Source organism: Megalobrama amblycephala, linkage group LG4 (assembly GCF_018812025.1).
Source record: "Megalobrama amblycephala isolate DHTTF-2021 linkage group LG4, ASM1881202v1, whole genome shotgun sequence".
In the NCBI taxonomy this organism is placed as follows: Eukaryota; Metazoa; Chordata; class Actinopteri; order Cypriniformes; family Xenocyprididae; genus Megalobrama; species Megalobrama amblycephala.
In genome coordinates this window covers 3,328,912-3,350,638 of record NC_063047.1, presented here as the reverse complement: position 1 = coordinate 3,350,638, position 21,727 = coordinate 3,328,912, and the positions used below count along the sequence as shown (strand labels likewise).

The 21,727-nt window shown below is 35.0% G+C and overlaps 1 protein-coding gene across 2 annotated transcripts in view; it reads left to right on the top strand.

The window, feature by feature from the left end:
- LOC125266302 (carbohydrate-responsive element-binding protein) overlaps nt 1-21,727 on the top strand; it is a 38,089-nt gene that overhangs the window by 15,800 nt on the left and 562 nt on the right. The window contains exons 6-17 of one of the 2 annotated variants that reach the window (XM_048186831.1): nt 1,699-1,873; nt 2,756-2,836; nt 8,128-8,279; nt 10,451-11,129; nt 12,857-12,894; nt 13,359-13,581; nt 14,260-14,357; nt 14,434-14,553; nt 15,787-15,914; nt 16,016-16,139; nt 19,834-19,963; nt 21,626-21,727. The exon at nt 21,626-21,727 is cut by the window's right edge and continues 562 nt beyond it. In XM_048186831.1, coding sequence (XP_048042788.1) covers nt 1,699-1,873; nt 2,756-2,836; nt 8,128-8,279; nt 10,451-11,129; nt 12,857-12,894; nt 13,359-13,581; nt 14,260-14,357; nt 14,434-14,553; nt 15,787-15,914; nt 16,016-16,139; nt 19,834-19,963; nt 21,626-21,727 — 2,050 coding nt within the window. Of the gene's footprint in view, nt 1-1,698; nt 1,874-2,755; nt 2,837-8,127; nt 8,280-10,450; nt 11,130-12,820; nt 12,895-13,358; nt 13,582-14,259; nt 14,358-14,433; nt 14,554-15,786; nt 15,915-16,015; nt 16,140-19,833; nt 19,964-21,625 lie in introns of both variants that reach the window. The other variant, XM_048186830.1, reaches the window with a different exon arrangement.

Sequence of the window (21,727 nt, the reverse complement as noted above, 5' to 3'; positions counted from 1 at the left end):
ACGTAAGCGCGGAGGCCCACGTACACACACATCATTTCTGCTCACAGACACACTCCAGCACCAATACTATAATTTGCCACTCTTGTGCGTAAGAAAAAAGAAAGTGGAAAACAGAACGTAGGTAGTTTTCAGGAAAGACGTAATCATTGCCGCTGCCGTCTGATTGTGGGTATTCCTATAAATATGCGGCCTGTGCCGAGCCTCAGTCCTTGCAGAGTAGAAAAATCAGCAAGACAGCAGCTCTCCAGGTATAACAGATGCAGATGGGATTTTTCCAATAAAATCTGTGAGTAGAATGTCAAATCTGAGTGTTTATGTGCATGTAACTGCTTTTGCAATACACATTTCTGGTTTTATTTTGAACGATTCATCAGTGCAAGTAAAAATTTTTTATCAAAATGGAAAACTTGCTGCACTTCTGAAATAATTAATATCTGGCGTCTTCTAGGCCAGGTGGGCTTTGGATAAAGTTGGCATGAAACGTGAATTGTGGTCGGATTTTCTCTAATCTGAGTGAAACGGCTTCTGGAACAAGAACAAATGTAGGGCGGGGCTTGATTTTTTTTCCGTGAAGAATTGATTGGATAATTGGATCGTTATCATTTGCTAATTGCTGCCAGGTACAAGTTGCTGGAGGAAAGTGTAATTTCAGCATTATAGTTTTTGTTAATATTTTAATTAGATTTTATTTTAATATTTTCATGTTTAGTAAAAGTTTTAGTCATTTTGTCATTTTTATTTTTTATTTATTTATTTTGCCTGTATGGTTTTTAAGTTTTGTTTTATTTATTTTTAGTTGTTTTACTAAATGAAAATGATAAATGTTGCTTTGGCAACTGGCCTTTTTTAATATTTTGTTTTCATTTCATTTAATGTTTATGAGAATGTTTTGTTATGGTTTTATTTTAGATTAATGATAATAACCCTGCTGGACTGTGTTTAATTAAAGATTATGAGAGCGTGTGAATTAACAAAAAAGATATTTACAGATAAATATGAAATATAAGAATTGTCAATTTTGGATTTCATGTTTTCAGCTGAACATAAATATTATTGGGTACCTTGTACAATTTTAATTCACGATGTTATTAATTCTGTATTTTCCGACTGGGACAGTATGTTCGTTTTGCTACAATCCCTCTGTAAACAACTGTAATTTTTGTCTTTGCGTTCTTTATTGAAAATAAGTCAACAAGATTAGTTATTAAGTCCTGCTGTACTTTTTTTTTTGTTTGTTTTTTTACAATAGGTTGCAAATGCCTTTCATGTTGATTTTAAGATTAACTTTAAAAATATGTTCTCTGTGTCTCATATTCCTTCTCATTTCTTGCTCAGGATTTTCAATATATTGACTTCAGGCTTCAGACAGAAAATGGTTCATTTATATTAGACAAATTGTTCTGTGCTTGAATAAGTCTTTGCAGCATCTAGTGATTTTTTATTTTTTTTTAAATATGAATGTTGTAAGAAAACCATCTGAGCTGCAGTTATAAATGAATTTGGTGTTAAACATGTTCAGCCTTATGTAGATGTGGAAACATTTATTAGTGGTGTTTGCTAAGTCAAGCATTAATATTACTATTGCTCTTAGTGTTAGTAATACGATCAAACCTCTAGCATTAAGTATTCTAACTAACTTCAGCGTTTGCTTCATCCTGCAGCCTTCGTCCTCCTGACCTGAATGTGTCTTCTCCACAGAGTCCTATCAGCAGAACAGGACTGGAGAAATGGACTAGTCAGATCTATCCAGAGCCTGAGACGGCATCAGAGGAAGTGCACATGTTTGACTTGGATTGCTTCCTGTCAGACATCTCGGACACACTGTTCACCATGACCCAGAAACCCAGTCCCTGGATGGGAGACCGCCAAAACAGTGAGTACATAAAAGGATAGCTCACCCAAAAATCATTTACTCACCCGAACCCATAAAATGAGTGTGTATTATCAAACTTGGCCTGTCAAGATGCATTGGGACAGGTTTAACATATCGATGCATGGTTTATAATTAATTACATTAGCTATGTTTCCATCCAAAGTTGCAAATTTAACTTGCAAGCAAAATTGGAATATCGCATTAAAACATTTGTGAATAAAGCAGCATTTCCATCCCATGTGTTCAAGAGAACAAAATCACTTAAATCAGCTTAAATCAACTTAAATCAACACAAAATATCTGTAATAAAAATTATGCGATATGCGAAATTATGCGATATCCCAAAATGTGCATAAAAATAGGTGGATGGAAACATAGCTATTGTGCCAGTTTTGAAATAATGTGCAAAAGAAAAACAAATTTTTATTATTGAATGAACTATTCTTTTAAGCGAGATCAGCTTTGTGAGTCTCAGTAACAGTGAAATTTCAAACTGTTCACTTGACTGAACAAATTCATTTTTTTGGTCACTGTATATTGGTGTTCAGATTTTTTAATAAAAGGATAGCTGGCTGATTTAAGAATATTACAACATTGGTATCTTTTAGTGTGTAATGGGTATAATGTTTGCCCTGATTTAAAGTGTTTTAGTTTAGGATCATAAATGAGGGATTTTAGCGATGGAGAATTTAGTCACGTGAGTTTATAAAATGCATTCAGGAAGGACACCACACCCTAAAAACAAGGAACTTTAAAAGAATAAATGCACAAACTCCTCCAAACAGAGCAGTGTTTTACACACACACACACACACACACACACACACACACACACACACACACACACACATTCTTACGGTTCGTTTCACTCCTGTCGTCTCAGTGTACACCAGTAATGCAGATATGATCCAGCCTGGTTTGACGCCACTGCAGCCCAGCTTGGATGATCTGATGGACATACCAGGTGAGTTTAATGATCTTTATATATCAGTCTTTATTATACTGACATTGCTCAGCTTTATAACTCTAACTTAATTGTTTTATATGCCATGTGCCGTCTGTACCCTGGTCCTGGTGCCTCAGATGCACAAGAGTAATATGAAAATGGAGTCATGCATTTACACATAATGTACACTGCCCGGCCGTTTGGATTTAAATTGAATTATTATGTTTCTAGCATGTTATATGTTTGGCAATGGTTCTTTTAACCCTAACAGATGGAGTGTGTCCAGACCTTAAATTCATTGAAAGTCTTTGGGATGTGCTGGAGGAGACTTTACAGAGTGCTCGACTCATGCATTGTCAATACCTCTTGTTGAAAGTAAATGTTGATTTATAATAATCCAGTCATAGACTCTTAAGTATTTGCCTGCAGTCTTAAATCCAAACATTGCCTTTTTTTTCTTTTTCTTTTTTTGACCAGGCAGTGTAGTTAGAATGCTAATAAGAAACAAAATTGAAATTAAATATAGCAATTAATATAATTAAATAGTTAAAAGTCATTTAATTAATTAAATTAAATATAGCAATTAAAATAATTAAATAGTTAAAAGTCAGTCATTTTTTAATATTAATATATTGATTAATATTAACAAACAGTATGTTTTATCTGTAGTTCGAATGTTAAAGAAAAATAGAATTAATTATAAATTAAATTGAATATATAATTAAATAATTCATATAATTAAATGCTATAAAGTAGCAGTTATTTTTCAAAATTATTTTTAATATTAATTTATTGATTATCTATGAACATACCTAAGTAATATAATTAAATAGCTAAATATTTAAAATTAAATAATTATTTAATATTAATATATTGATTAATATTAACAAACAGTATGTTTTATCTGTAGTTCGAATGTTGAAGAAAAATAGAATTAATTATAAATTAAATTGAATATGTAATTAAATGCTATATATAAAATAGCAGTTATTTTTCAAAATTATTTTTTAATATTAATTAATTGATTGTCTATGAACATACCTAAGTAATATAATTAAATAGCTAAATATTAAAAATTAAATAATTATTTAATATTAATATATTGATTAATATTTATGAACAAGTTTTATCTGTATAATACACTTTGTACATTATTTTTAATATTAATTAATTGATATTTATAAACATATATAAATAATATAATTAAATAACTAAAAATCAATCATTGTTCAGTATGTTGACTAATGTTTATGAACAAAACGTTTTATCTGTACTTTGAATGTTAATTAGAAATATGATTAAATATATACTGAATATAGGAACTATATTATATATTTTTAATTATTTTTAATATTAATTCAGTTATTTAATGTTTATGAACATATATAATAAATAGAGTACATATCCCCTAAAGGGACATGGTGATGGAAAAAATATATTTCAATGCTTTTGCGCTTCCCCACCGCAAAGTTTCCTGGGGAAATGTATAAACCATTTGTAAGAGAAAGCAAAAGCAAATCTAATTTTTTTTCTTCATAATTTCCCTTTAGGGGTTTCATAGTAAATTAATTAAAAGAATTTGCTTTACAATACTTAGAAATGCAACAACAGCAAAAAAAATCCTTATGGATAGGTGACAAATTTACTGTTTTATGTAGATACTTTGTTTTCAGGTAGCGTTAATGAGTACTATTGGATAACTCTGAGGAGCTATAGGGAAGTTCAAAAGTTCAGTTGCGCAAGCTTTAGTGATGCGATTCACCATAGTGATGTCTGTGCTTCACTTTCGGGGTGTCTAGGGGACAATGAATGAGTTTAACCCCTGGTGGGGTTGGTGGGATTTTACTCATCTGCGACAGGGTCATGTAGAGGTGAAAAAGTCAATGACTGAAGAGTGGAAGTCAGACAGGATGTGATCAGCCCTGAATAGGAGGGATGAGTTTACTTCAGGACAACAGCATCATTCACTCATTCAGTTCCCTTCATTCACGTATGAATTTTAACATTATTGTGTCACTGTAAATAACTATGCGAGATAATGTATAGTAGGGCTGAGCAATATGGACATAATAAAATCACAAGTTTTTGAAAGATTTTGACAGATTACGATTTTAATTTAATTTAATTTAATTTAATTTAATTTAGCAGATGTATTTACTTTTAATGCAGTGTTTCAGTGTTCAAAAACATACCAGGAGGCAATTTAAATAAATTGAAATATTAAATAGAAAATTATCATTATCCCTTATTTTACTAAATTTGACCCTAATTGACCTTACATAAGCATGTTAAAGAATTAAGAATGCTCTTTAGTTTACTGATCTAGATCTTTTCTAGCAGATTTTTTTTTGCTGATTTTTTTTAATGCTGAGATTAATGATTTAAAAATAAAATGTTGAGTATTGAAATATTACATTATTATTTAAAAATAAAATAAAAACAATATTAAAAATATGAAACTAAAACCAAGATTTAGCAAGTCACTGTCTTAATGAGTGAGTCATTGAATCATTCGTTCAACCGATTCATTCAAACAGCTGGTTCATTGAGGAGCAAAGCAAGTGATTCCATATAAATGGATCATTGAATCATTGATTAATAAAAAACACTGATTCATTCAGGAACGTAATACCACTGTGTGTTACTCTGAGATGTACAGCGGTTCTGTTGCAGCTTTTTTTAGTAATTTTATTGGCGAAAACAAACAGTATTGTGTCTTAAACTCTCAATATACCATCCATATGTTTACATTACACCTCCACTGTCATTTTGCTTTTTATTGAAATAAAAACCATTTAATTCAGTTGGATAACGGTCGCTTCAATTCCATCAAGCTCATCCAACACAAGCTGCAGAGTCGTACATAACACAGCAGGAATCAGAGTTCACTGATCACGTGACGAGAGTAACACCGTGTCCTAACCAGACATGACGTGAAGCTGCAACACGCAAATATTCTATTTTAGAAACTGTTTCTATTTCTCCGCAACGTCGGGGCTGGAACGGCAACACAAATTAAGCAAATGATAAGATCAGGTACTGTTTATGTGATTTATTTAATGTTAAAAGCGTCTGATGTGAGTTTGAATATCATTCTGTGTTCCCAGCTTTTTAGCTGTAATGAAAACAACACTGGCTAATTCACCTCAGATCTTGAAAATAAATAAATGGGCACAAGAGTGTTCAAACTGTCAACTCAGTGCGAACAAACAAGTGTATTTTATGACAATAATTGTTTCAGTCACTCCGTATGTATTTTAAAGGTGCCCTAGAACTTTTTTTAAAAATATGTAATGTAAGTCTAAGGTGTCCCCTGAATGTGTCTGTGAAGTTTCAGCTCAAAATACCCCATAGATTTTTTTAAATTCATTTTTTTAACTGCCTATTTTGGGGCATTATTATAAATGAGCCGATTCAGGGTGTGTGGCCCTTTAAATCTCGTGCTCCACGCCCCAAGAGCTCGCGCTTGCCTTAAACAACATAAAAAAAGTTCAAACAGCTAAGATAACCCTCAAAATGGATCTTTACAAAGTGTTCGTCATGCACCATGTCTAATCGCGTAAGTATGGTATTTATTTGGATGTTTACATTTGGTTATGAATGAATTTGAGGCTGTGCTCCATGGCTAATGGCTAATGCTACACTGTTGGAGAGATTTATAAAGAATGAAGTTGTGTTTATGAATTATACAGACTGCAAGTGTTTAATAATGAAAATAACGACAGCTCTTGTCTCCGTGAATACAGTAAGAAACGATGGTAACTTTAACCACATTTAATAGTACATTAGCAACATGCTAACGAAACATCGAAACATTTAGAAAGACAATTTACAAATATCACTAAAAATATCATGTAATCATGGATCATGTCAGTTATTATTGCTCCATCTGCCATTTTTCGCTGTTGTCCTCGCTTGCTTACCTAGTCTGATGATTCAGCTGTGCACAGATCCAGACGTGTAATCCCTTTCACAATGAACATGGGCTGGCATATGCAAATATTGGGGGCGTACACCCCGACTGTTACGTAACAGTCGGTATTATATTGAGATTCGCCTGTTCTTCGGAGGTCTTTTAAACAAATGAGATTTATATAAGAAGGAGGAAACAATGGAGTTTGAGATTCACTGTATGTCTTTTCCATGTACTGAACTCTTGTTATTCAACTATGCCGAGGTAAATTCAATTTTTGAATCTAGGGCACCTTTAAATAATGCTCAAATGGTGTATATTTATGAATTGTACTATGTACTTGCCCATTTGATTGTGTCTGCTGTGCTCTTGCCGAGAGTGCCCGCCCACACTCTCTTCTGATTGGCTGTGGTTTTTGATTGATTTTATCACTTCTCATTGGTGTGGACAGTCAAATTGCTCATCGCTGGAATCTTATCGCATCGCGTCTGGTTAGTAAGTGGCAAGATGTCTGACAAGACCATGGCGGAGGATTCGTTGCACAACAGAGCCTAAGCGTCTGACAAATGTCTTGTCTTGTATCATCTTATCTTGCGCAATCGCAAAATCGAAAATGAAAGAAAAGCAGACTTTTTTCTAGTCATGTATTTCATCTTTGAGGATTTTTTAAAATACTGTGTAAAAATCTTGTTTCGTCTCGTGAGCTAACTGTCTCATCAAATGGATATCTGGATAGTTTCTGGATCAAGGCCTCTCTAATGGGCAGCAGTTGTATGCCTGTCATGTTCCTGGCAGTGTCTGCTGTGGTCAGCTGGCAGGACTCAGTCACAAGGCCCTGGACATGCTGTCTGTCTGTCTCACTCATTGTGGCACTGCCAGGTTTCTCACAGATGTCAACACAGAATGAGTGAAGGCTGGTTGCAGCAGGCATGTGACCGTGTGAAACACTAAGGTCTGGTACTGAATGGCCGAATGAAGCCCACATCATCCGAGGTGGAAAATACCTTTCCCAGCAGGCATTGTGATTGGTTGCATGTGGGTTTGGCAGGTCTTGGGGAATAGTTTAGATACTGTGAGAGACTGAACCATGTTGCATGGACACTTGTTTGTAGTGGAGACTTTAGAGTTGTCGATTTAGCTTCTGATGTTTGTTAATGCGTCTTTCTATTGGAAATCATTTTTCAGCCATTTTCAGGTGGATATTTCTGAAGAAACTGTGAGTCATTCTTACCTGCTTGCGATTTGTTTTGTGTTTTAGCTCATTGCTATGCAGTAGTGGTTCAGATCACTAGCCACAAGTATATGCAATAGTAGTAGTGATGCTTGTTTAAGCAAACTTAAAAAGTTTTAAGATTCCTAAAAAGTCAGAATTAACCTTAAGCTCATTGCTTTCTAGATATTTTCATGAGTTTGCGTGGGCAGCCGACGGAGCACGTGGGTTATTCAGACTGCAGCTTCTTTGAGAGTTCGTCCAGTGCGGCGTTTCCTTCAACTCCTTCCTCTGCGGTCACTAGTCAGATGATACACACAGGATCTCTGCTAACACAGGTACCACGCCGATTCATAGTTGAAAAAGTGTGTAATTGTGGAAGGCCAACACCAAAACACACAACAACAAAAAATTGTAAAAATGACTGTTTTCTCAAACACTCACTTATCTTCCATATTTTAAGATTGTAATGTCAAAATGTGAACCACTCTTTTAACCATGCTAATTATTATATTATATTATATTATATTATATTATATTATATTATATTATATTATATTATATTATATTATATTATATTATATTATATTATATACATGTCAACATTTAAAATGTTTAAAAAATAAATTAAATTAAAAATTATTTTCAAGATTTTACAGGGTACCCGCGGGGTCTTAAAAGCATTGAAAAAGTCTTAAATTTGATCATCTAAAATTAAGGCCTTAATAGCCTTGAATTTGGTATACAAAGTCTTGGATTTCGTTACAACTTTCGTTACAAACTTTTCCTAGGATTAAGTTTATACCGTAACAAAATGAACTGTTACTAGTGTAGGCTAATTAAAAATTCATGCAGCGTAATGTTGAGTGCACTTCGCGCTCCACGTCATAGCAGTAAGCGCGAAAGCTCGCGCACCCGTTACTATGGTTACTAGGCAAGTGAGGTAAATTACTAGAGATGAGCCGGATACTCGGCTGAAACGAGTATCCGGTACGGATAAAGCACTTCTGCCGAGTACGAGTATTATACGAGTAATACGAGTCAATATCTGTGCTCGGATTGAATGAAAATCATCATTGGGTTGCTGATTGTGTCAGCGTTCTGTGATAGTCTAGTCCAGTGGTCTCAAACTGCCGGCCCGCGGGCCATTTACGGCCCGCAACTGATCTCAAAAATAAAACATAATCCGGCCCGCTAAATTATTATTATTATTTTAATTATTATTCTCTAGTACGCGTCACATACGCGGCCGCGCCGGCATTCTCCTTCTTTCCAATGCGCTTTCGCTCCAGTGGCGTCTGTCGTTGCTATGCAACCATGAGCCGCGCTCTCAACCGCGTCGCTTCTATTATGAGCGCGCTTGCCTAAATTACAGTAAAAGCACTCGACTTTAAGTCACGAGCGTCGTTTTAAATCACCGAAACGCGTCCGATGCTACCATGTCAAGAAACAGAAGAGTGTACAAATGTATTCAAGGGTTGTATTTGTTCTGTACAGTGTTGTTCAGTGCAAGATTTTTATTTTATTTAAGCTAGCATGAAGTAAAGGAAAACAGCCTACTTCCACTAAATGTTAAAAACTAATAACAATGAGAGATTTTTATTTTTTGGCAAAATAAAGTTGATATATATAGCTTCAGTTTTTTGTTTATTTCTGACCCCTCCATGGCATCTATGAGTGTTGCTGGTTTTGTTCCTAAATTACTTTTTTTTTTTATTCCATGCACCTTGTTGGATGTGAGAAGTTGCACCAGACTATTGCAATTAATAGTATTATATTAGTAGTATTATATTAGTATATTAGTAGTATTACATCAATTACATCATAGTATTAGCCTATATAATTATATTACACTCTGTAACAATGAGAGAGACACTGCTGTTTACATTTAGTAGGCCTATGGTAAATAAAATATTTATAGTATAGGTATAAAAATATATGCCGAATTAATTATTTTCTAGGGTTCAAAATTTATACAGATTTGACATTTTCCCCTCATACTTCTGTCAGAATGGGTACGAAGTTGGCATTGAATTTCATTTAAAATGGTATTAAAAAGGTCTTAAAAAGCCTTGAATTTCATTTGGAGGATCCTGGGGGTACCCTGTTTTAACACTCCTAACCATGCTTATTATTATATTATATTATATTATATTATATTATATTATATTATGTCATGTTATATTATATTATATTATATTATATTATATTATATTATATTATATTATATTATATTATATTATATTATATTATATTATATTATATTATATTATATTATATTATATACATTTCAACATTTAAAATGTTTAAAATAAATACATAAAAAATTGAAATACTGATATTATATTTAATATGTATGTATGTATTTATTTTAACATTTTAATGTTAAATGCGTACTATGCTTTGAACTATTAATCTCTTTGATTTCACCTAAAATTCAATACATTTCCCCAAATTTATAAGACAGACTTTGTCAAATAATTTCTCTTTTGTTTGTTTTCATTTTTAGCCTCCTCTCTCAGCTGTAAATTTATCCCAGCCTTCGTCATCTGTAAACCTGCCTGGACCCAGTTATCCTCGCCAGACCATAAACCCCGACATGACCTTCAACCCCAGTGCTGAAACCTCAGATCCCAAGTTCAAAAGTCACACAGAATACATGGGTGACTTCCATCACTCTCTGAACCTCTCGTCTGGCATGGCCCAATACAGTCAGCAGGCGTCGTTCAGCGGCCACGCCACAGGCATGACAACTGAGATGCCAGGTGCGATTGCTCAGGAAAGTCTTTACCCAACAACCTGCCTTAGACACAGATTTTCATCTAGCCAATCACGGACCTGTACAGCAGCCACATCCACAGTTATCACCCACACCGGCTCTGCCATGACCACCCTTCCATCAGAACCCCAGCATGGGCACGGATACTCCAGCGTCGCTGAGATGTTTCCACCTGCCACCTGCATGTCTTTGAGCTACCAGCCCATGACGGCAACCCCGTCTCTGCCCTCGGCCGTCCTCTCTCACTGCTTCTCTGTGCCACAGCAGGTGGGCGTGGCTACTGGCAGGGGGAAGCACAAACAGAAGACAACTGTAGCTCAATTGGTTCCAAGGGTGATGACTTCATCTACAACTCCGCCCACTCAGACGAGTTGCCTGGCTAATTTGCTTTCTTCCAGATCTCAAGAGCGTATGTAGATGTTTGATTCGTCATTTTTCCTACTTAGCTTCTTTGTTGCTAGTGAGCATCTGAACATTTAAAAGAATTTCCCAGGTATATATATGAAGACTTTAAGTGCTGTCTGAAATTTTCTTCTAAAATGAGCATTTTTATCAAGCTTGTATGTTTAGGTTCAGTAATTTCACTTTAATGGCAATTAATAGGTCCTTTTCATTGCCATTAAAGTGAAATAACTGAACATAGACATACAAGCTTGATAAAAATGCTCAATTTTATAAGAAAATTTCAGATGGCACTTAGAGTCTTCATATATATTCATTCATCAGTTTGACGGCACAAGTGTTTAAATAAATAAGAAATTACAACGGAGTGTCTTTGAAAACCCTCTTTTGTGCAGACCTACTTCCTACCGCCACGGATTCAAATCTCAAGATGATAATTTAACCGTTGAGCACAAGCCTCTGTTACTAATTCTAAAATGTCACTTTAGAAACGAGTACCTGCATCTGATATAGCATTCATTCTTCAAGTCGATATCCATAATATTATATCCACTATAAAAAATTTGTTTGAATGTCCACTGGGGAAAGCGATATCTTTGGCTTTATCCTTTTAAAAGTTAAGGGGATTTCCCATAACAGCGCTAAAACAACTTGTTCTTGTTCTGACTCACTCATAAAGAGAGTCTTTGTTGCCATCTAACGGCGTAATAATGTAACTTTCACAGTACCAAATACGGTATATTATTTACATAAAATGATATTTATTGAAAACAATATTTAAATTAACAACAATAGACATTATAAAAGACATAAACACAAGCAAACAATAAACATAATCAAATAAATAAAAAACACAAGCAAACTATTCAGTCAAACGTACAAAAGCAGCTCTCTAGTACAGGATTAAAGTCAAATATACCTACATATAAAGTTAAGAAATTTAATTATCTCCTTAACCCAAATCATTTTGCTCTGGAACAAGTAATAGATTAATAAGACCAAAGATTGCCCATTTGATATACCCCAAATGAATTATATCTCATGTTTAACCACTATAAGAGATCCCCCAAATCCCCGAAGCACTGGCCGAGATGAAGCTGTTCTCAGCGGGTACACGAGCTCTGAACGGCTGCTGACGGCCTGGAGCTCACATCTCTGAAAACTTCTAAACAAATTGTAAAATAGGAGCTATGTTTATATAACTATATTCTCATCTAAAAAACTCTTAAAACTACATTTCGTGACATAACAACAGTAGTATTTATAAAAAAATATGGTGGATTTGCTCAACCACCATGACCGTTACTGCAAGCGGAGTGATACAAATAGTGAAATGGTTCCATTGCTGATACTTGGGCTCTCAGCCAATCAGATTCGAGAACCAGAAATATATACAGATTTGCCTTGGTCTTTTGAAATAAGTTTGTTGAGGTAATATAATTACTAAAGCTAAAACTGAAAATAAAAAATAAATTAAAGCTTAATAGAATTATAAAAAACGAATTAATTATTCATAAATACTGTAATCGTATATGCAAATAATACTAAAATAACACTGATGTTAACATCTATAGTTTTGTGACTTCAATTGAAAGTGTATTGTTTGTTTTTATAAACCGAGACATGTGTCTAAATTATTTTTTGTAATCAACAGCATGTCACAGATGCTGTAGATATAATTAAACTTTATATCTCTAGGAAAAACATCATTGAGTTTTGATGCTCCTCCAACAGGATTAAAAGGCCACAGACCAACATCACCCATCTCTCCGGTAAGCTCTTCTGATAAATAACTAAAACAAGTGAAAATAACACAACCACACTGACAGGCATTTAGACAAGACAGACTGGAGTAAAGATGCAGAAAATTTAGCTTTGCATCACAGTAATATAATTACAATTTAAAATATATTCACATATGAAAGTTAATCTAAAATTGTGATAATATTTCACAATATTATTATTATTATTATTTTTTTTACTTACAAATAATGCAGCCTTGGTGAGCAGAAGAGACTTCTTTCAAAATCTTAATTATTCCAATCTTTTGACTGTGCATTTTTGAACTTTTTCTTGTAGCTAATCCTGAAAACTCAAGTACACTAAAAAATGACTTTCTTTTGAATATTGAACATGCAAAGTATATAACGATTTGTGAATAACCAAAAGCACAATGTCATCCAGATTACTCTTCAAATCTCAGATGAAGAATGCATTTTTTCCCCCTCCATAACAGCCAAAAAGCAGCAGTCGTGGAGGATCACAGATTTCCCACAATCCCCCCTGGACCTCTACTGCGATTGCACCACTGTCACCGTTACACATGTCAGGCCACAGCGGCACCTTGCCGGGAAACACCATTTCCTCTCTGCTCACGCAACAAGCCCCACTTCTCATCCCCAAAACAGAAAAACTCTCCCCGGTTCAAATGCACGCGAGTGACAGGAACAGTTTGACAGGTGTGTTGATTTGTGATCTCATCACACAGTTATAGCGTGTTTACATTTAAAACCATTCAATATCACAGATAATAACTCAAGCATTGTGCTTTATTTCAAAAGTAATGAAATGCATGGAAGCTTGTGTCCGCTATGGAATAAAAAAGTTAAAGGAGTCATGACATGAGAAATCAAATTTGCCTTGATCTTTTGACATTGTAAGAGGTGTTTGTACCATTAAAACATCCTGCAAGTTTCATTATCATTAAGTCAGTACTTTTGACAACCCTATTCAAAACACTTATTCTCGTGCAATAACAGTGGCATTTACTGGGAAGCCTTAAAGGAGCCGCACCTTAAAAAAATAATCATTTTAGACATTTTAGAGTGTCAGAATGAAGGTTGAAAATAATATTTTTTTTGTGCAAGAAACTTTATTAACATTATGAGTGAACCTCATGGAACATATTAAAAGAATAAAAAATCCATGTTATGACTCCTTTAATTACAACTTTTTATCTCACAATTCTGACATTTTTTCCTTGCAATTGTGAGTTTGTATCTTAGATATAAAAAAGCCCTAATTGTGAGAAAAGTGGGAAAAGTCAGAATTTTAAGATGATAAGTCGCGATTACCTTTTTTTTTTATTATTCTGTGGCAGAAATAAGCTTCCATTGAAATGTCTTGTGTATTTTTAGTTACTTTTTCAGGAAACATGGGGCAGATGTCACCTACGAATCCACTGGAGAAAAACCCCGAGGAGTTACCTGGACAAGCCAAGATGGAGTCCACAAGAGTAAAAACACAAATCCAATGTTTGTTTTATAACCACACGGTTTATGTTCTGTTTCTCATGTCGTGTTGTTTTACAGACAGACACACGACGGATCACACACATTTCTGCCGAGCAGAAGAGACGGTTCAACATCAAGCTCGGCTTTGACACGCTACACAGTCTGGTGACCACTCTCAGTTCACAGCCAAGTATAAAGGTAAGACTCATTTCAGTGACTACATCAGTCACCTCTTGTGAAAAAGAAGTGTGCTTATTTGTTTTGAATGTGCACTTGTTGTGTACTTCAAGTCACAAAGCTTTAAAAAAAGACGCAAATGCATCACAGAATGATCCCATGTGACGTGTCATATATTCCAAGTGATATAAATATATGGTAGGGGGCAAGAGTAGAAGTGTCTTAAAGGGGACCTATACTGTCCCTTTTACAAGATGTAATATAAGTCTCTGGTGTCTCCAGAATGTGTCTGTGAAGTTTCAGCTCAAAATACCCCACAGATCATTTATTATAGCTTGTCAAATTTGCCCCTATTTGGGTGTGAGCAAAAACACACCGTTTCTGTGTGTCCCTTTAAATGCAAATGAGCTGCTGCTCCCCGCCCCCTTTCCAGAAGAGGGCGGAGCTTTAACAGCTCAACAACAACAAAGCTGGAGAATCTCACGCAGCCAAAATGAGGATTGTCAGTAACGGTGTTCAGCCTTACATTGTTCAAACCGGAGTCGACACTGATGGAGAGACTCAGGAAGAAGTTACAACTTTTAGATGTTTCTGAATGGTTAGTGGATAAATTTATGTAGTTGCTGTGGAGTTGATTCAACTCATCCACTAGCATGTGCCGTCATGTTCATCTTTTGTGTTGAATCGACCCTCGTTTGTGAAGCAGTCCGGCGTAAAATGACGGCATGTCAACAACTCTCTACTACAACAACTCTTCCTCTTCTCTAAAGCAGCCCAACATGGCCACACCCCCTTTTGTTGTGTCTTCTCGGGGGCGGGGTTTATGTAAATTTTGGGGTTAGTGATGTCACCAGCCGTTTGTTATAGTCCTTAAAAAGTGATTTCTGTAAAAGAAAATATCTCGCTTTGCATTGAACTTTGAGCGTCGTAATTTTGTAGATGTTGTTTATGTTCAAACAGCAACATTACACACTAACTAAAGATAAAGTGAAATCATAATCAACCACCCCTTCAAATGTATGCAGAAGTGTGCTTCTTTTTCACAAGGTACTAAAAGAATAGCCATGCATTTTAGCTTGTAAGTTACTTCAGATAGAAGAGACTTAATATGAGACTTCATATGCAGATTGATGCTGTTTGTAACCCTCAGCTTCCAGCATACAGACACTACATCAGTCTCATAGGGTTTATTATCTTCAGCCGTTTCCTCCACCTCACCCTAACTCTCCGAACTCTCATTCCCATCGGTCTCAGATCAGTAAGGCCACCACACTGCAGAAGACAGCGGAGTACATCAGTAAGATGCAGCAGGAGAGAGCTCAGCTCCACGAGGAGGCCCAGAGACTGAGAGACGAGATCCTGGTGCTCAACTCCGCCATCAAGTGAGTGTGTTTGAGCTGCTTTACCATGTGGTGGACATAGTGTGTGTTTATGAGAAACTTTACCATTAATGTGTGATTGTATTTGATCTGTTTGTGTGTAGTGTGTGTCAGCAGCAGCTTCCTGCTACAGGCGTCCCAATAACACGACAGCGATTCGACCACATGAGAGAGAAGTTCAGAGAGTATGTGAGAGTTCAAACGCTGCAGAACTGGAAGTTCTGGATTGTATCCTACAAAGCTTTGTGTCTGTTCCTAATCTGGAATAATTGATTTAGAAGGCATGAGGGAGATTAAATGATGAGAGAATTTTCATTTTTGGGTGAACTATCCTTTTAAGGTAATAGGGTAAAATAATTAACTTATAGATATTGCTATACTTCCCCAGTTTATTGATTACATTAAGAATTCCTAACATAGTGTGTATTACAAGTTTTCTGAAATGTTAGGTTTAATAATGCAAATTCCTTATCTAAATTAAATATGCACTAATTTGCTTACATTTCCAGGACAGAACTCTGAACATTGGATATAGCCATGTTCAAAATTTGTTGTATATTAGAGTTAAAGGTTTTTACAGAGGGGATTTTGAATTTTTTTTTTTATCACTCCATCTATCATAAAATACTAGGGGTTTGATGCGATGTCGTGCCATGTGATCTCGCGATATTAAAGAGAGTTAAATTAGCATATAATATGCCACCACTATGTTTACTACACTTTCATTTTGCTTTTTATTTATAGAAATATATTATAGAATTTTTATTCATAGAAATAAAATAATTTAAATTGCAAAACATTGTAAACTATTGTAAACATCTGCTCTGCTCATCCAGCACGAGCTGCAGAGTCGCACACAGTAGTGCAGCAGGAATCACAGTTCACTGATCACATGACGAGAGTATGGCAGAGGATTCGTTGTGCAACACAGCCTAAGCGTCTCATAAATGTCTTATCTTGTAGAATGTGTGCTCAGCACCGCCGCTCCCTATACACAGAATATGCGCGATCGCAAATTAGAAAGCGAAAGTAAAACGCGAGCTCCCTGATGCAAATTAGGCTTCATACAGTAGCCTGTCTCCCAATGTCAAACCTATCAGACTATAGTTGTGTCCCAAATTATGCACTATGCAATATGCACTTTTACACTTTATGTACTCACCCGTGTAGTGTATGAACTTTAGAATTATGTTGTCATTCAACATCAGAGTCTGATGCCCCTCCCCCTCTGCTACGTAGTTAAAGCTGTGACAGTCGATTGTATGAAGTATCCAACATTCCACACTTCGCTTTTTCGGTTAAATAAGTGCATCATCCGGGTATTTCATCCATGCTATTTCATGTATTCTGACTGATTTACAATGTTAAAGAGTTGGATTCTCATGTTAAACATGGTCAAAGTTTCAAAACATGAGTATGACGGTGTATTTCTGTGCCTAAAATACTCCAAATCCTCATAAACTTCATGGTCTTTTTTTCGAGTATGGGGCTGTGTGACGTTATATAGGTCGGGCACTTGTCCCGGCGTGCACACGTTGACCAGAGCGAGAGAGCAAGAGCTCGCCCATCAACGTGCGTTTGGCTTTACGGAAGTCGGCATACATGTAACATATAACATTACATATAATGTAAACAACACAAACGCAGTGAATTCATAAATTCATTATTCATCATTCACTATATGCTATATTCATTATAGTGATTCAAAAGTTATCCGTGGATAATGTGATGGTGTATTGTGTGTGTTTAAATACATTTGTTTAGCTGACCATTGATAGCTTGCAGAAGATCGCTACGCAAAAGCTGCACGAGCTCGTCACTCTTTAGCTCCACTCACACGGCACGCCTCCAGGCGCTCGGCTGTTTTCAGAAAGACTCGCTACAGCATATGTATCTTTTATAAATATGATAAAACTAAAGATTTTTTGGAGATATGAAGGATGCACTACTACTCTATGGGTACTCAAGATTAACATGAGATTGGCAGAAACTGTGTGTGATACCACCCCTTTAAAGTCCCACATGGAAAAAACTATATAAACATATATGTTTCAATATAGGTTTTGATATAGGTTTTACATATATGTGACATATATAAAATTGGCCGTTTTCCTATATTATATGTACATATATGCACACATATATGCACACATATATGTACACATATATGCACACATATATGTACACATATATGCACACATATATGTACACATATATGTACACATATGTACACATATATGTACACATATATGTACACATATATATATATATATATATATACATATATGTACATATATGTACACATAATATAGGAAAACAGACAATTTTATATATGTCACATATATTAAAAACCTATATCAAACCTATATTGAAACATATATGTTTATATAGGTTTTTTCCATGTGGGACCAATTTCACGTGTTCGTGTAGCGGTGTGTTTTCTGCGTTGTGTCGTAATCAAAGACAGACTGCGAAAAATCTTGCCATCAGGTCCTCACTTTATTCTGTATAACACAAATGGCAATATATGAGGACTTGTGCAGCATACAAACAGAGGGGTTTTGGATTACAATCATACAAATATATCATGTGAATTCAGCTGTTACATGAAACACGGCCTTAATTGAATCACCGCAAAAACTTTGTGCGACCTACCGCTGTGATGTCTCATGCAGACTGGGAAGCAGCAAAGTGCGTCAACACCCCAAGTCAGCATGGCGGCAGGAAACCCCAAATATGGTCATGGCAAGTGGAATCACAAAATAATTGTCTAAATACATAACTGCTACATTCGCACATACATAAGTTCTTGCATAATTTTTTTCGTTAATTCTTAGTTTTTGCCTTGATAATAGAAAATATGAGCTAGGCATCATGTATGACAGTCAAAAATGAGATATGAGCTACAAAATGACCAGATCCTGCCATTAGCTATATAGAAGACATATCTTGTATGTATAGGGCATATATATGGATATGAAGAAGCAATACAGGAGACCTATATTTCCTGTATATGCACATATATGCACCTCAATTTTGCCTATATGTGGCATATATACACATATATGCAGTATATATACGCATATATGCAGCATATATATAGCATATATGCAGTATATATGGGCATATATGCAGCATATATATATTATCATATATGTGCATATATGCAGCATATATGTACATATACACTGCATATAGGTTTCATATATGCGCATATATCCACATATAGGTTCTTTCCATGTGGGGTGCACTTTTTCTTTTTGCAATTTTTAGTGTTAACACACTGCATGCACTATTTATACTACAAAACAGCATAGAATAGTGCACAAGTATGCAAATTAGGATGCACCTTATTCTTCCAGTGATGAATTTTGTCATTGGGTTCACGAGAACGAGGCGAGACTTTTGCACAGTATTTTAAGAAATCCTCAATCTCATCTTGTATCTCGTCAAAGTATCTTGTCAAAACCCTAGAAAATACTGTCAACATCTAAAAAAAAGTGTAAAATTCACCATGTTTTTAGGTTTGTTATATAAATCAGGTGATATATGAACAAACCCCTCTGTAAAGCCTTTCAGAATATGGATAGGAATAAACTGTAAAGTTTGATGTTTGTAGAGCTGCTGAAGTGGAGATTTTTAACTCAAACTCGTCGCCTTTAAAGTTATGAATTGAAATTGAAATCTACAGATGCAAATAGATAAAGTGTAATAAAATGAACACTTAAATGTGTGTTTTCACTACTCTAAATCAACAGAGCCCAAAAGCTCAAAATTGAGCAGTGCATGAAAAAGTAATGTTTTTGCCTGTAGTCTCTTGTTTTAAGCATCCAAAACATCTGTTCTGGTCCTGTTAGCAGGATTAATTCTGTCAAAATGCATGTCCTCTTCATATTTTCCTGATCTGAAGCCATTCTCATAGTTCAGCATCATCATCGAGCCACTGTTCGAGTCCTTTAACGGTATGGTGTCCACAGCCAGTGTTGATGATCTGTGTCGCAGCACTCTCTCCTGGCTGGACCAGCACTGCTCTCTGCCTTCGCTCAGGCCCAGTGAGTGACCAGCATCTCTCTATAACACTCCTTCCTGTTTCACTTTCACATCAAACCTCACCATGATTTCAGTGTGAGCGTTTCACTCGCATTTGCAACTAAAATGAATAAAGCTCTTTCTGAATTAGATGTGAGCGCACTGTCAAATATATTTAGGAGTACATGTGTATTCAATTCTGCTTCAGATATACATGGCTGGGTCAAACCAATATTTCCACTTGCCATTTGTGTAGAATTTACTACAGTTGAGCGATTGGATCAGGTCATTCGAGCTTGAGTGAGTGAGTGGAGGCGGGGCTAATTTGCATATTCATGAATCCACGTATACCAAATGAAGCAAAGGTGTAGAGTTACAGTCAAGCTATTTTAAGACAGAAAGAGATTATTTTCTCAGGAAAAAACATTTAAATATGTCATTTTGATTATCAAAGATTTTAGATGGTTGTAAGAGTGCATATTTTAATATCCCTCATATGTTTGAATGAGCAGCTGGAAGTAGAAACGACATTTCAAAATAAGAGTCACTTTGTATTTCAGGCTTGTTTAGAATTAAAATTCTCACATTATGCAGAACCAAAACTTACTGTAAAATCTTAGTTTTAAACTTACTCTAACACATGACCACAAATGTTAATTAATGGATAAATGTGTCATATTATTGCATTAATTATACATAATTAAAAAGCTATACATACACTACTATTCAAAAGTCTTTTATGTTCACTAAGGCTTAGTTAATTTGATCAAAAAACAGAAAAAACTGTGATCAAAGCTGAATTTTCAGCATCATTACTCCAGTCTTCAGTGTCACATGATCCTTCGGAAATCATTCTAATATGATGATTTGATGCTCAAGAAACATTTCTGATTATTATCAATGTTGAAAACAGTTGTCTTGCTTCATATTTTTGTTTATTTTTATTTTTCAGGGTTTTTTGAAAAATAGAAAGTTTAATAAAGCTTTTGTAAAATTATAAACTGTATAATTAGAAATGTCTTTACTGTCACTTTTGATCAATTTAATGCATTCTTGCTAATAAAAGTATTAATTTCTTAAAAATAAATAATTCTCCCACCAGGTAAACTCGTTAATTAGTTGTCAAGCAACTTAGTGGTAATTAGTTTCTCTAAACAAATACTAGCTACTAGTCAACAGTGTAATTAGATTACTGCACTAATACTCTCTTTTAAAAAAGTATTGCATTACTTATTACTATATACTTTCTAAATCTCGTATCAGTCAACCAGTTGCAAAGATAGACATGGAACGGCTCTTTTAATTCTTTCAAATGAATCATATAACATTGAATGAATTATTCTTGAACTGACCAAAATATTTAAAGGGACAAGGTTGCATTTTAACTTCAGATGTAACATTTTGATGTAAAATCCACTGTTTTATATAGAATTGCTCTACAAAATTGATACAGTAATTACATCAGAAATAATTACAGAAAAATTAAGAGTAATCTATTACATTTTCAAGGGAAAAGCAAATAAATAACAGTTATTTCTCCAGATGTCTCCAGTGTGTTTATCTACATTTTACAACAGCTTTGAATCTGCTTATCCAATAAGAAATCAAGTCAGATCTAGCAGGTAATGTCAGTTTTACAGTAATACTTCTACCTTCTCTCTGTCTCTCTCTCTCTCTCTCTCCAGCTGTTTTGAGTTCACTCCGTCTGCTCAGCACCTCCACATCAATCCTCACAGATCCCAGTCTGATTCCTGAACAGGCCATCCAGGCTGTCAATCACGGACATT